This window comes from Lipotes vexillifer, unplaced genomic scaffold, assembly GCF_000442215.2.
Source record: "Lipotes vexillifer unplaced genomic scaffold, Lipotes_vexillifer_v1.1 scaffold109, whole genome shotgun sequence".
Classification (NCBI taxonomy): Eukaryota; Metazoa; Chordata; class Mammalia; order Artiodactyla; family Lipotidae; genus Lipotes; species Lipotes vexillifer.
This window is the reverse complement of record NW_006790015.1, coordinates 960,694-972,765: the sequence shown is the minus strand read 5'-3', so window position 1 is coordinate 972,765 and position 12,072 is coordinate 960,694. Positions and strand designations below refer to the sequence as shown.

The 12,072-nt window shown below is 47.4% G+C and overlaps 1 protein-coding gene across 1 annotated transcript in view; it reads left to right on the top strand.

Annotated features, from left to right (window-relative positions):
• Positions 1-12,072, top strand: part of MTOR (mechanistic target of rapamycin kinase) — a 118,092-nt gene that overhangs the window by 74,011 nt on the left and 32,009 nt on the right. The window contains exons 29-30 of the mRNA XM_007463185.1: positions 4,628-4,703; positions 7,717-7,856. Coding sequence (XP_007463247.1) covers positions 4,628-4,703; positions 7,717-7,856 — 216 coding nt within the window. The remainder of the gene's footprint in view (positions 1-4,627; positions 4,704-7,716; positions 7,857-12,072) is intronic.

Below are 12,072 nucleotides of genomic sequence, written 5' to 3'. Positions count from 1 at the left end.
GCTTACCCGCTTTCCCTACGTCTGGAAAGAGAGTTTCGGATAGTGGAGAAAAGATGCCTGCTGTAATCTGTTTGGTGTAGGAGGCATTGAGGCCATATCTTATTCTTATTTGTTAATTCGACTCAACTCTAAAAAGTGTTTCCCTCAATTGCCAAGAATTTCCCAGTTTCAAGCTCTTCAACTCAGCTTCCTTTAATAAAAATTAAATCTTGGAGTGAGGGAGGGGAGGTGGGAAATGAATGAGTGAGAATATGTCTGAATAATTGCCTTTTCCCCTCTTGATATCCTAATTCATTGTGTTTCCCTGTCTGTCTCTCTTCATCGTATTTCTAACACCAGGTTTATTTGTGGGCTCTGCGTTTTATTCTGTGGGTAGGCAGCTTCTGTTTGCTCTGTCGACTCGCTATACAAGAGCTCAACTGGACGTTCTCACTGCGCAGTGAAGTAGGATACAAATCTACCCCGACACCCATATGCCAGGACAGCCCTGGGACGGGATCCACTAGCCTAGAAATTCTTGCGCCGCAGCCGTCTTTTCCTTCTGGCCTTGGTGAGCGTGGAGAGGAGACAGGCTATCTGGTTGACCTGTCATCCTGTGCACTGTTGTCATGGGCACGTTGCTGCCTAAGCCTCCTTCTCTCTACACTTGTTTGTTAGTGTCGGTGAGGTCTGGTTTGTGTTGTTAAGCACCCCTCTGCTGTTGGGCTGAGCTTTGAACAGTTTGCCCCTTATAAGCCTCCAGCATTAATACGGAAAGACCCCGGGGCACACAAGGGAGTGTTTACTGAACGGGCTGTAGAAAACTCCCAGCTGCCCCATAAAATGAGAGCTCCTCATTAGGGGGGCCTTTTGAGCAAAGGTGGTTTCTGCACATGAGCCACACATACAGTCTCTCCCTTCAGTCTCATAAAACCACATCTGAGTTTAAAAAGGGAGTATTTGAACGGACAGTCTTGTGTCACCCAAGCAAGCAGGAGACTGGGGCCTTAGTAGCTGGGAACTTCTGAGTTTCCACAGAGGCTTATTCATCCCCCACTTTGCAGCCTGGGCTCTGTCTGTAAGCCTGGCAGCCTCGAACAAGCTGCCTTGGAAAAGCCCACTGTGGCCGCATGCTGACTGTCCTGCTGGGAGGTGTTGCCAGTGGCTTCTGAAAGGAAATAGAAAATAGGAAACAGGAGCCTAGGGGTCAGAGCAGGGTGTTAGCCATGGTATGGGTGAGGAATCTAAAGTGAAGGTGTGTTACAGCTCCTTTTTCCCGTACAGCAGATGATATACAGAGTTCGCTCATGGAAACGTCCCATGCCGTGCTTTCAGTCGCTTATTTTACACGTATTTGCTCAGGCCCACTGATGCCGAGAGTAGACAGCTGACACGCTTCTCTCCCACCGCAGAGCTGTACCCTTAGTTATTACTTCAGATCCTTTTAATGATACAATTTCGAAGGGAAAGGATGACCGGCTGGGCCACGGTTTCCTTCTTTTTTTTTTTTTTTTTTTTTTTTACTCCTTCTTTTTTGTTTTGGTTTCCTTTTTTTTTTTTTTTTTTGCGCTACGCGGGCCTCTCGCTGTTGTGGCCTCTCCCTTTAGCGGAGCACAGGCTCCGGACGCGCAGGCTCAGCGGCCATGGCTCACGGGCCCAGCCACTCCGCCGCACGTGGGATCTTCCCGGAGCGGGGCACGAACCCGTGTCCCCTGCATCGGCAGGCGGACTCCCAACCACTGCACCACCAGGGAAGCCCCCACGGTTTCCTTATACGTAAAACGGGAGTGTTAATAATGTCTACCTCGTAGGGTTAAGATGACACGTATCAGCAGTAATCAGCATAGTGCCTGGCACCTACAGTGAGCCCACAGTAAATTTAGGTATCTTTTTGTTGTTATTATAATCCATTGCCTCTCGTGATGGAGTGCCAGAAGCCGTGGAGGAAGGAGAAAAAGTTAAGGTCCCAAACAAGATGGTAGACTCTCGAGCACCAGGAGAACCTCCAGAGCCTCAGCCCCTGCAGTTGCGTTCTCCAGCAGCCTTGTAGGCACACATGGGAGACTCCACGGAAGGAAAGAAGAGAGAAATGCATTTAGGGAGAAAGTTCTATAGGAAAGAAGAATGCAAACAGGGAGGAGGAAGGAATAAACAGGATGAGAGCAGCTGGTTAACTTGAAATCTCTCCTCTCTGAACAGTCGAAAGTAGGTGTGTGCAATCTCCTTTACTTTGAGGCCCTCAAACCAGAACTTAATTTATCAAAGGGACCCTTCCTCTCTGCTCCCACTCATTTTTCATGGGTTTGTTTTAGTCCATTTAGTCAAAGTTGTCATTTTTCAGTGACTGTCCTTACTGTTGGACAAGAGCTTGTCATGCATCTCAAGGTGCACCCCCGGTTTTCCTGGCCATTGATCGAGGCCTGGTCAGTGGGTCCGCAGTGAGCCCAGCCCCTCTTTCCTTCCCACGGGGCTGTCTGCATCCTCACCTGCTCCCACACATATTCAAGCGGGAAGTTCTGTGCAGGTGACTTATGTGGACTTTCTCTTAAAGGAGTTGGGGCCATGTGATGAGTTTTCTTTTTAAGTTTCCAAAGCTGTGTTGGTCTGTCCTTAGAGGAGGTATGTCAAAGCCATAGTAACATTAAGGTAAAATTGGTATTTCTCCTCTGAAGTCTCTAGTCACAACTTCCTGATTTTGATCAGTTTCTTGTAAAATTCTCATTTTTATGTGTAACAAATGGGCGAGTTGGGGTGGGGGAGTGACTTTTGCTTGCTTTTGTTTTTGTGTTGCTTTATTCCCCAGAGTGAGGCAAGTTTTGGTAATGTTTATAATTTGTTCTTGAAAATTAGAGTATGTTCCAGAGCATAAGATTGGAAGACAAGTTATTAGAACTCCTGGATTTTTATGTCTGGTTCTTAGAGTTAACTTCTTTTGGTTCAGGCAAGAAACACTTTCCTTATCTTCCTCAGCAGAACACTTTATATTCCTACCAGGGCCATCCCAATAGTCCACATTAGGACTAAAAATAATATATAGACTATATCACTATATATAGTTACATGTGATATATTACAGATTTGAGTATAATATACAGAATATATACTGGCTTTCTTTTTTCCTGCCTTCTTATGCTTCCAAAATCTTTATTTGGGCCCAAGGAGCTAGATTATCACAAATCTATACCCAGTAATATTAATTATTAATACGGTTTACCCAGCCCTATGTGAGTGAGCAACAAAGCTGAGAACCTGACTTAGAGGCCAAGAGGAATGGGAAATTGCTTCACAATGAGCATGCAGTGGAATTAGTCCCTTTGGACTTGGCTTAGAAAAACTCAGCTTAGAAAAACTCTCATAGGGCTTCCTAAAGGACCATGATGTTACAGCTTCACTTTGAAATTAAAAATATTTCTGAATCCTGCAGCAGAAAACTTACGGAGAACATTTGGGCTCATTGCTTTGCTTGGGACCCACACAGAAGCACCAAACAGTCCGCCCAGTAGATCCCACACAAGGTGGCCCATCTACTCCTGTAGATAAAGGAGAGGGATATCTGTGCAGTTACTTTCGCCTCTGGTTGCCGAGCCTGGAGCCTTGAGCTTGGACACCCAGTCTGGACTCCCAAGGTGGTCTGTCACATTTTGCTCCCTGCCTATGAACAGTTGTAGTCGTTGTTGTCCTGTGGTTTTCTCAAGCCTGCTCCCTCCCTCTCTTCCTTCCTTCCTTCCATAACTCAAGCTTATGTTTAGTGTTGGGTTAGTTGCTGCTTACCCTCTTACATAGGTCCCTATTGGAACAAGGGTCTGAGCCTTGCAGCTCCCCTACTTTCAGGACCTCTTCACAGCCTCTCTGATGAACCAACTTCAGGCAGCAAGCCTTCCAGCTTTCCTGCCCAGTTGCCCCAATACACTTACAGTTCTCCAGCCCCAGCTGGCCATATGCTGCCCACAGATGACATCAGCAAAGTTGTGTGTTGTTAAGAAAAGCATCTCTCTGCCAGAGAGACCAGGCAAGTGACTTGGGATGCGGTCCCTTCACAGCCTGCTGCAGAGGGAGGGCATGGTCTTTGAAAAGGGACTAGGGAAACATCTGAATTTGAAAGAGATGGGCCCTGTCAGGGGAGCAGTCAAGACTGTTGCTGGGTTCTCTGTCATTGACGTGGATGACCCAGCCTCAGTGCCACTTCTTTGTCACCCACAGAGCCTGATGATTTTTATTCATTTTGGTTATTCTTACCACCAAGGGCAACTGATGAGAAGAAGTAAGAGTTAAAAGTTCAGAGGTACCTCATCTGGTTGTGCTCTACAACAGGAATGGTTCTGGAGCCAGAGTTTCTAGTTAAAGAACAGACACGTGCTGCCTGACGTATGATACCTGAGAGGAAACCAGTCTGCTGCTTGGAGGAAGGGCCCCAGAGCAGGCAAGGCCTCCTGTCCACCAAATGTGGCCCCTTGAAAATTAGGAGTATGAGATCAAGATGAAATTATTCAGGCCGAGCTTTCTGGGTGGTAATCGATAATTGATGCTCTTTCTACATCTGTAAGACATTGTCCCCAGCATGCTGGTGAGCCATCTGCCCACAAATGACCCTGCACCTCCCACCCTCTGACATGCTGAGTGTAACCACCTATTCCTTTTGTTTTCCCAGCATTAATAATAAGCTACAGCAGCCAGAGGCAGCTGCCGGGGTATTAGAATATGCCATGAAACACTTCGGAGAGCTGGTAAGTTGCCTCATTCCTTTTAGAAGAGCAAGAGGTAGCCACCTGGCTAGGGAGGCGCTAAGCCATGACCTTAAGAAATTTACTTTCCTTTTCTGTTTTTTTGCCAATTGTTAAAAATCTGATGCTGGCTTACCTATATCTTGAGGTTGAAGGAGACAGTGGCTGTATGGGGTGTATTCAAGCTGAACAGAGATCGTGAGGGCAGAATCTAAAAAACAGTAATAACTTGTATTTATCAAACTCTCAGCATGCGCCTAGCCCTTTGCCATGTGCTTTATGTACTTCATCTAATTCAGTCCTCACAGGAGCCCTTGGAATGTGTACTATTGTTATCCCATTTTACAGATGAGGAGACTGTGGTCCCATCAGGATAACAACCTTACCTGATCTGACAGTGAATAAGTGGCAGAGCCAGGACTTGAACCCCGGGCAGTCTGGTGTCAGAGCCCAGGTGTTTAACCCTGACCGGAGCTGACTTTGTGTCGTCTGTGACAGCCAGCATTGCCACTGGCCCATAGTTAAGGCTCAGTACTTCAGAGGGAACCATGGGTAATTCTCCAGAAAAAAATATGCCATAATTTATACCTGATATTGAGGGATTGTTCCACTTCATTATTGCTTATATAGCTTCTTGCCTCCTGCCATCTTTGACCAACTGATATTAAAATGATTCCGTTACTCTCTGTAGTCCTGGGAGAGTGCTTTGGTAACTCCAAACCATATATAAGGCATCGACTTAATCAACTTAACACTGACTTCCTGGACGGTCAGGAAGTTCTGGGTCCATATATTTGATGAGGAACCTTTTCTGAGTCAAGTAGGTCACTTACTCCAGTCTGCCTTAATCAAGAGCCCACTGTGTTAGAGGGAAGCAAAGTGACGGCTTCACGGGCTTTTGCCTTCTACGAGGGCTGGTCAATTGGACTGAAACCTTTCAGGGAATATTTTGCCATCTTAAGCACATATCTATGACTAGACTAAGAAAGCATCTCCAGATGACAAAACAGAAGGGACTGTGTCTCATCCATCTTTGCCACAATCCTTGTTTGCAGAGGGAAGGTCAGCAAAGAGGGCGCTTCATGTACTCCACCCAGAGATGTCCTCTCCTGTGATATCCTTAGCGCTTAGACCGCAGTAATTGAAACAGGGATTCCACAAACATCTGGTATTCAGGCGATTTTATACCCCGGTGGCTCAGAGTACCAACCGTAAATGAAGAGTTCCCCTGTCTCCAGGTTCTAAAGGTGGCCATTGCTCCAGGGTGGCTGCTAAACCTATGGTGGATTTTCTGTTATATTTAGGTGGCTGAGTCACATTAAGCTCGACAGTGGTTGCTTTTTCTTGGCAGGACCTGCACTTTCTCAGCGCAGTTTAGGTAACAGCAATCTCATTAGAATTTTGTGTGATTCATTTCTTAAAGCTTATAGTTTCTGAAATCTGTTGCAATTCAAAATATCCTGCCCCCTACGTGACCTGCTCCATACGCCGCTCCCCCTACTTTCTGCTTGTTCATACTGAGTGTGTGCCATACATTAGTCATGAGCCTTTGTTTCTTTTCCACCCAGTACAGAAATTCAAAATGGGAAGTTTACCAGTGTTACTCTTTAATTTCAGAGTTTTTAATTGTACAGTCTCTGCAGTCACTGTTTTCTCTGTAAGTTTTTGCTTTCATATTTAGGCGTAGTAGAGCGGCATGATTCTAGACGAGCTTGGGAAATGGAGCTTAGGTGGTTTTACCCTCCACAGAGTCCATTTTGGCAAACCTCATTGTACATGGACGTTGGCGAAAGGGCTGTTGTGGCCGCAGAATTAGGCCTGGGGAAGCAGAGGGGGCTGGCTCTGCTGAAAACACACGAGGGGAAACAGGCACAAGTTAGCTACCTAAAATAGAAATGACCTCCTTACAGAGGTTCAAGGAGAAAAGATTCTGTCAGAGAGCTTAGCACACAGTAGCTGTTAGTGTATGTGCTGCTCAAATAAGACTTTCGTTTAGAAAGGAGAGAAAGGTAATGGGGGAAGCAAATGTGGGCCCTGCATTATATCATACAAATTCCACTGCAGGATCGTACTGTTGTTAAATAAATCCCTGGAGAGCCACTCCCCTGGCCCAGTAGAGAAATGGTCATTTACCAAGCTGGTAATGAAGAAGCCCAGAAGACAGACTGAGGTGGAGGCAGATGGAGGGCAGACAGAGACATAAAACAGTCCCCGGGCTATTCAGAGAGCCGTAGTCTGCAGCTTCTAGACTGCAGCACCGCTCATTCACGTGGCCGACACTGAACTGCAGCGTGGCGCGCCATCTGCCAGGTAATGGAACCCGTCCTTTGGCCCCTGCCACTGGTAAAGCTGCCGAGTGCTAAGCAGGAGGGAACATTGGATGGGGAGACTCTAGAAGAAGGGAGGAAGGTTTTTCCAAAGAATTTTAAGTGGCAGAGTATTTTATTTTAAATTATTATTTCCTGAAAGTTTAAAAATGCGTTAAGAAACGCAGAGAATCGAGAGCTTTTAAAAAGCGAGTGGTTTTCCTCCAGCAGATATGCAGATGTGACCTGGTCTTTCTGGCCTCATCCGGAAAGCAGCTGCCATCCCTGCCATGTGGCCCACTGTCAGCATTCCAGCAGATCGAGGCCTTGGCATCCTTATAGGAGCCCTGGTCGGGGCTTCCTGCCATCCTAAATGATTTCCCCTGTCCTCGTATCCCCACATGCTGGAGTTCTGCTGCCTTCTGTGTCTGGGCTGGAAGTGATGGGGGGAAAGCACGGCCTGACATCTGCTCTCAGATTATCCCAGGGTTGTTCCATCACTGTGCCAAGGAACCAGCATTCCCACTGTCACCAAACATACCTCCGGATATTCTGAAGATCTTTTCAGTCAAAGCCAAGGCATACTGTGATGGGTGAAGTGTCACGCATACAGCACGGCACACTCGGGAAAGAGAGTCTGTGGATTAAAAAAAATGTACCCCTGTGTTCTCTGTGCCTCCCAACAGTCCTCTTTCTTTTCCACTTGGCAGGAGATCCAGGCTACCTGGTATGAGAAACTGCATGAGTGGGAGGATGCTCTTGTGGCCTATGATAAGAAAATGGACACCAACAAGGATGACCCAGAGCTGATGCTGGGCCGCATGCGCTGCCTCGAGGCCTTGGGGGAATGGTAAGCTGTAGCGGGATGATGGCCGAGTTGCATTTGAAATGCTTCTCCCAACCAGAGTTCTCATCTAAAACTCTCACTTTTGTTTCACTTGGTTATTTTCCCAGGAATCATCTATCATTTTGGAGTGTTTCTCTCTCTGTTCTGTCTCAGTGCTAAATAGAAAGACGCTTTTTTTCTTTCTTTCTTTTTAACTTAAACTTTGTAATGCTCTGGGACAGGACAGGTGTGGGTGTGCTCCTGGGATCTACAGCTATTTTCTCTCTGCCTCTTGACCTTGACTGACTGATGAAGACTTCATATTCTTACTCTGCAACCTTGATTTTTTTTCTTTTCTTTATTACCTCTTGCTAATGATTTTAGGAAAGAAGAACAGATGACTGCTTTCTTCAGGTGCTTCACCTTTATTGAATGCTTACTACGGGCTCAGCACTATGCCAGGCTCCAGAGATTAAAAAAAAAAACAAAACAAAAACAAGGCCTCTTCCTTCGTGAGGCTGATGAGACAATCACGTTGCAGGCAGTTGCTAGAGCCTGAGAGCCCAGGGACAATGAATGGTCTGAGCACACAGCTCTGAAAGACAGAAGTGGGGAACGGGGTGATCTTGCAGTTCTCCCTGGAGGAAGGCCTACGGTTGGGAGACAGGTGAAGGAGAATGGGGAGAGGGAAAGGGTGTGCCAGGTAGAAGTGACAGTAACGCTTGATTTAGAACACTTGCCTGCATCTTGGCCTGGGGGGAGTTGTTAGGGGATGTTGAAGGAAAAATGGTTCCTGTTCCGTTTTCCAGCATCAAGTGCAGTTTTTTAAAATAGCTAAAACAAAATGCCATCCTGCAGTCATGAACTAGTTTAACTACAGTTTTAAATAACAAACAGAATGCTGTACTGCCTCCCCACGAGCAGATTATCTCAACTTCCTCTTGCCTATGGGACTGAGTGCCCCATTCATTCATTCAGCCAGTCGTACTGAGCGCTTACTCATTGCCAGTGTCTGTGCTAGCCCCTGAGGACACAGCATGAACAAGAGGGACACAGCCCCTGCCTTCCCAGAGCTTACGGGGCAGACGACCAGGCTGCTGTAGCACAGAGTGAATACAGTTTTAAAGGAGAGGAGAAGCCCAGGGGCTGTGGGATATCAGAAGGGGCCCTAATCCTAGCTTGGAAGGTTCTGGAAGGCTTCCAGGAAGAAGTGATAACCTAACTCGGACCCAGACAGTGAGGAGGAGCGAGCACATTACTATGTTTAGGGTTCTGAAAGTTCAGTAAGGCTGTGGGGTCGAGTGTGATGCGGAAAAGAGGTAAGAGGTGAGGCAAGAGAGCTAGGCAGGGGCCAGATCAAGTGGGGCTTATGGTCCACGTTAAGAGTTTGAACTTTAACCAAAGGGCTGTTGATTGGCCATTCTCCAAACCCCACAGAATTTTTTTCTTTGCATTCTTTCATTCAGTGCCCTGAATTGCTCACCTCCTCTTCTCCTTTTTCTACTTTTTGAAATTCTCCCCATCTTTCAAGGTCCACCTGAACTGTTTCTCCCTCCTTGAAACCTTTCCTGCCCTCCCCGCCTTTCATAATTAGAGACAACCACTGTCCTTAGGTGGGTTAAGTAGGGTTGGCCTGGATGCGTTAGAAGAGACTTTATATGCGATTTTGTTTAATCTCCTTGTGTGACAGTTGGGAAACTGAGGCTCATAGAAGTTGACATAGCCTGCCCGAGGTCTCCCGAGAACAGAGTCATCCAGGTCTCCTGACGTTGCACTACCCAGTGCCATCTACCTCTGAGCTCTTGAATTCGTTCCAGTTTTATAATTACCTATAAAGTATAAGTGGCTAGTGATGCTGACCAAGGGGTTTAAGAATGCAGTAGGCTAAAAGAGTTTTTAAAAAGAGATGAAAGGGCTTCCCTGGTGGCGCAGTGGTTGAGAGTCCGCCTGCCGATGCAGGGGACACGGGGTCGTGCCCCGGTCCGGGAGGATCCCACATGCCGCGAAGCAGCTGGGCCCGTGAGCCATGGCCGCTGAGCCTGTACGTCCAGAGCCTGTGCTCCGCAACGGGAGAGGCCACAACAGTGAGAGGCCCGTGTACCGCAAAAAAAAAAAAGAGATGAAAGAAGTAGAATTCTTTTCCTGATCATATGCAGGTTTTTTATATGGTTTATTCAGCCAGTTCTATTTAGAGTGCAATTTCTGGATTGCTTTTGCTTTGAGTATGTATCCTGAACGTGCCCGAGGCAGGTGTTCACCGGAGGTGGCCCTCAGGAGTGATCCAGGGTTACCAGTGAGCTAAGACCCGCTCCCCGTGCTCAGCCTCTGGGAGCTGAGTACCAGAGACAGCCACCCCCTCCCCCAGCTGCCCAGCCACACCTGCAGCTACTTGAACCTAAGTAAACCTCCCTGCACTGTTCCTTTCATGGCCTCTGGGTCCTTGAGGACAGATTCCTCAGGAATTAGATCATAGACAGCCAAGTACTTAGGCGTTGCCAATTGAAGAACGCTCCTTACACTTTTTGCTGCTGCACTGGGTGGGAAAGTCAGAGTTTTAGAGGGCCTTTTACCCAGTCCTCCCTGGTGTCAGTGAGAGGTGCCAAAGAGCCTCCTAGTGGTTGCCCCACAGACAGCCTCATACTTTTTATTTATTTGATTTTGTTCGCCCCCGTGCCTTTGAGAGTTATGACTCAGTATATTCTGCGTCCTTATTTGTAACAAATGTTTGTGGGAGAGGAACCCCACCTCTGTGTACACCGACCAGGTTCTGACAGCTGTTGACACAGCCTCAGCTTGAAGTCGGTGCCTGTGTCCCCTGGCAGGGCTGCCTTTCAGGATGCTGATTCTGCACTGCTCCCTGCTTTGTCTCTGGAGTTAACAGTTTGTGGCGTTTCACACTGAACTCGCTCCCTGCCTCTAGACGAAGAGGAAAGCTAAATCCCAGACCTGTGACACAGAAATGGGGGGTCCTGACGAAACAGCAGAGGGAGGCTGAATTGCCTACGGCTACCAGCTGTACAAATTTGAGTTCTAGGGTTGGAAGGAGCATTCAGAGATCATGTCGCTTTCCTTTACCTCCAGACAGGACCCCAGCGAAAATGTGCTGCCCAGAGGAGCTGTTCTATGCTCTGAGCCAGTGGTTCTCTAACTGTGGCCCCTGGATCACAGCGTCAGTATCACCTAGAAACTTGTTAGAAATGTACTTTCTCAGGCCCCAGTTCAGACCTCCCGAATCAGAAACTCAAGGATGGCACCCAACAATCTATGTAAGGAGCCCTCCATGGGATTATGATGCACATAACAACCTGAGAACTGCTGCTCTAAGATAACCTCCAGCAGGACCCAGAGTGAAGGTTTCTCAGTTTAGACGGCAGGAAAACAACACTGAGGTTCATCCAGCTGCTGTCTCTGAGCTTCAGTAAGTGCACAGGGCAGGATGGCTGCCCATTTCCTCTTCCTCTTTTTTATCTTGGCTGTGTATTGAGCTAGAATGCTTGTGTCCCTGGCTCTCTCGACCTTGTGTCAGAGAGACAGTGAAAGGTAATGACTGCCAGGCCACGATGCTGGATAATGGCCCCGAGCAGTTCTCCTAGATGTGGTCAGCAGTCAGCTTCTCGGTGAGCCCAGCCCAGATCCCTTCAACATCTTTATCTCCTCCCCCCTCCCTGTCCCCCATGTCACCTTATAGTGCAGTGTAGCTCATGTCCCACGAGGCTCCTGATGAGCTGGGCCACTTGGAACTTGTACCTTTTCTCTTGACTCCACTCCCAATACCAAGTTAAAACATCCTGCAGCATCTCTTTCAGAAAGCAGGAAAGATTAAGGAGTTTCCTAGCTGAGTCTTGAAGCTCACATGAAAGCAGGAGCTCGTATTTGCCCAGTAGCAGAGTTTTATTTCCTTTCCTTCAGAAGTGCAACATGGGAGGGCAGCAGTTTTAACAGCCAACGGGACATCTTTTCTTGAGGGCTTCTGCTCTCTCTGTGTATCAGAGTCTGCTGAACATCATACGTATCTCAGTGTCTCCTAGTCATACCCACACTCAGGGTAGGTGTGCGCAATTCTGAGAGTAAAGCAACATCTGGATTTCTGGTAGATGTGACCATTGTAGCACCTTCTTCCTCTGTGCAGATTGATTGCATTTGCATCTCATTTCAGACTGCAAGCATTGGTATAGTACTTTTAAAAGCCAGTTCTCCCTATAGCTTGGAACCCAAAAGAATGTCCAGATGTGTCTCTTCC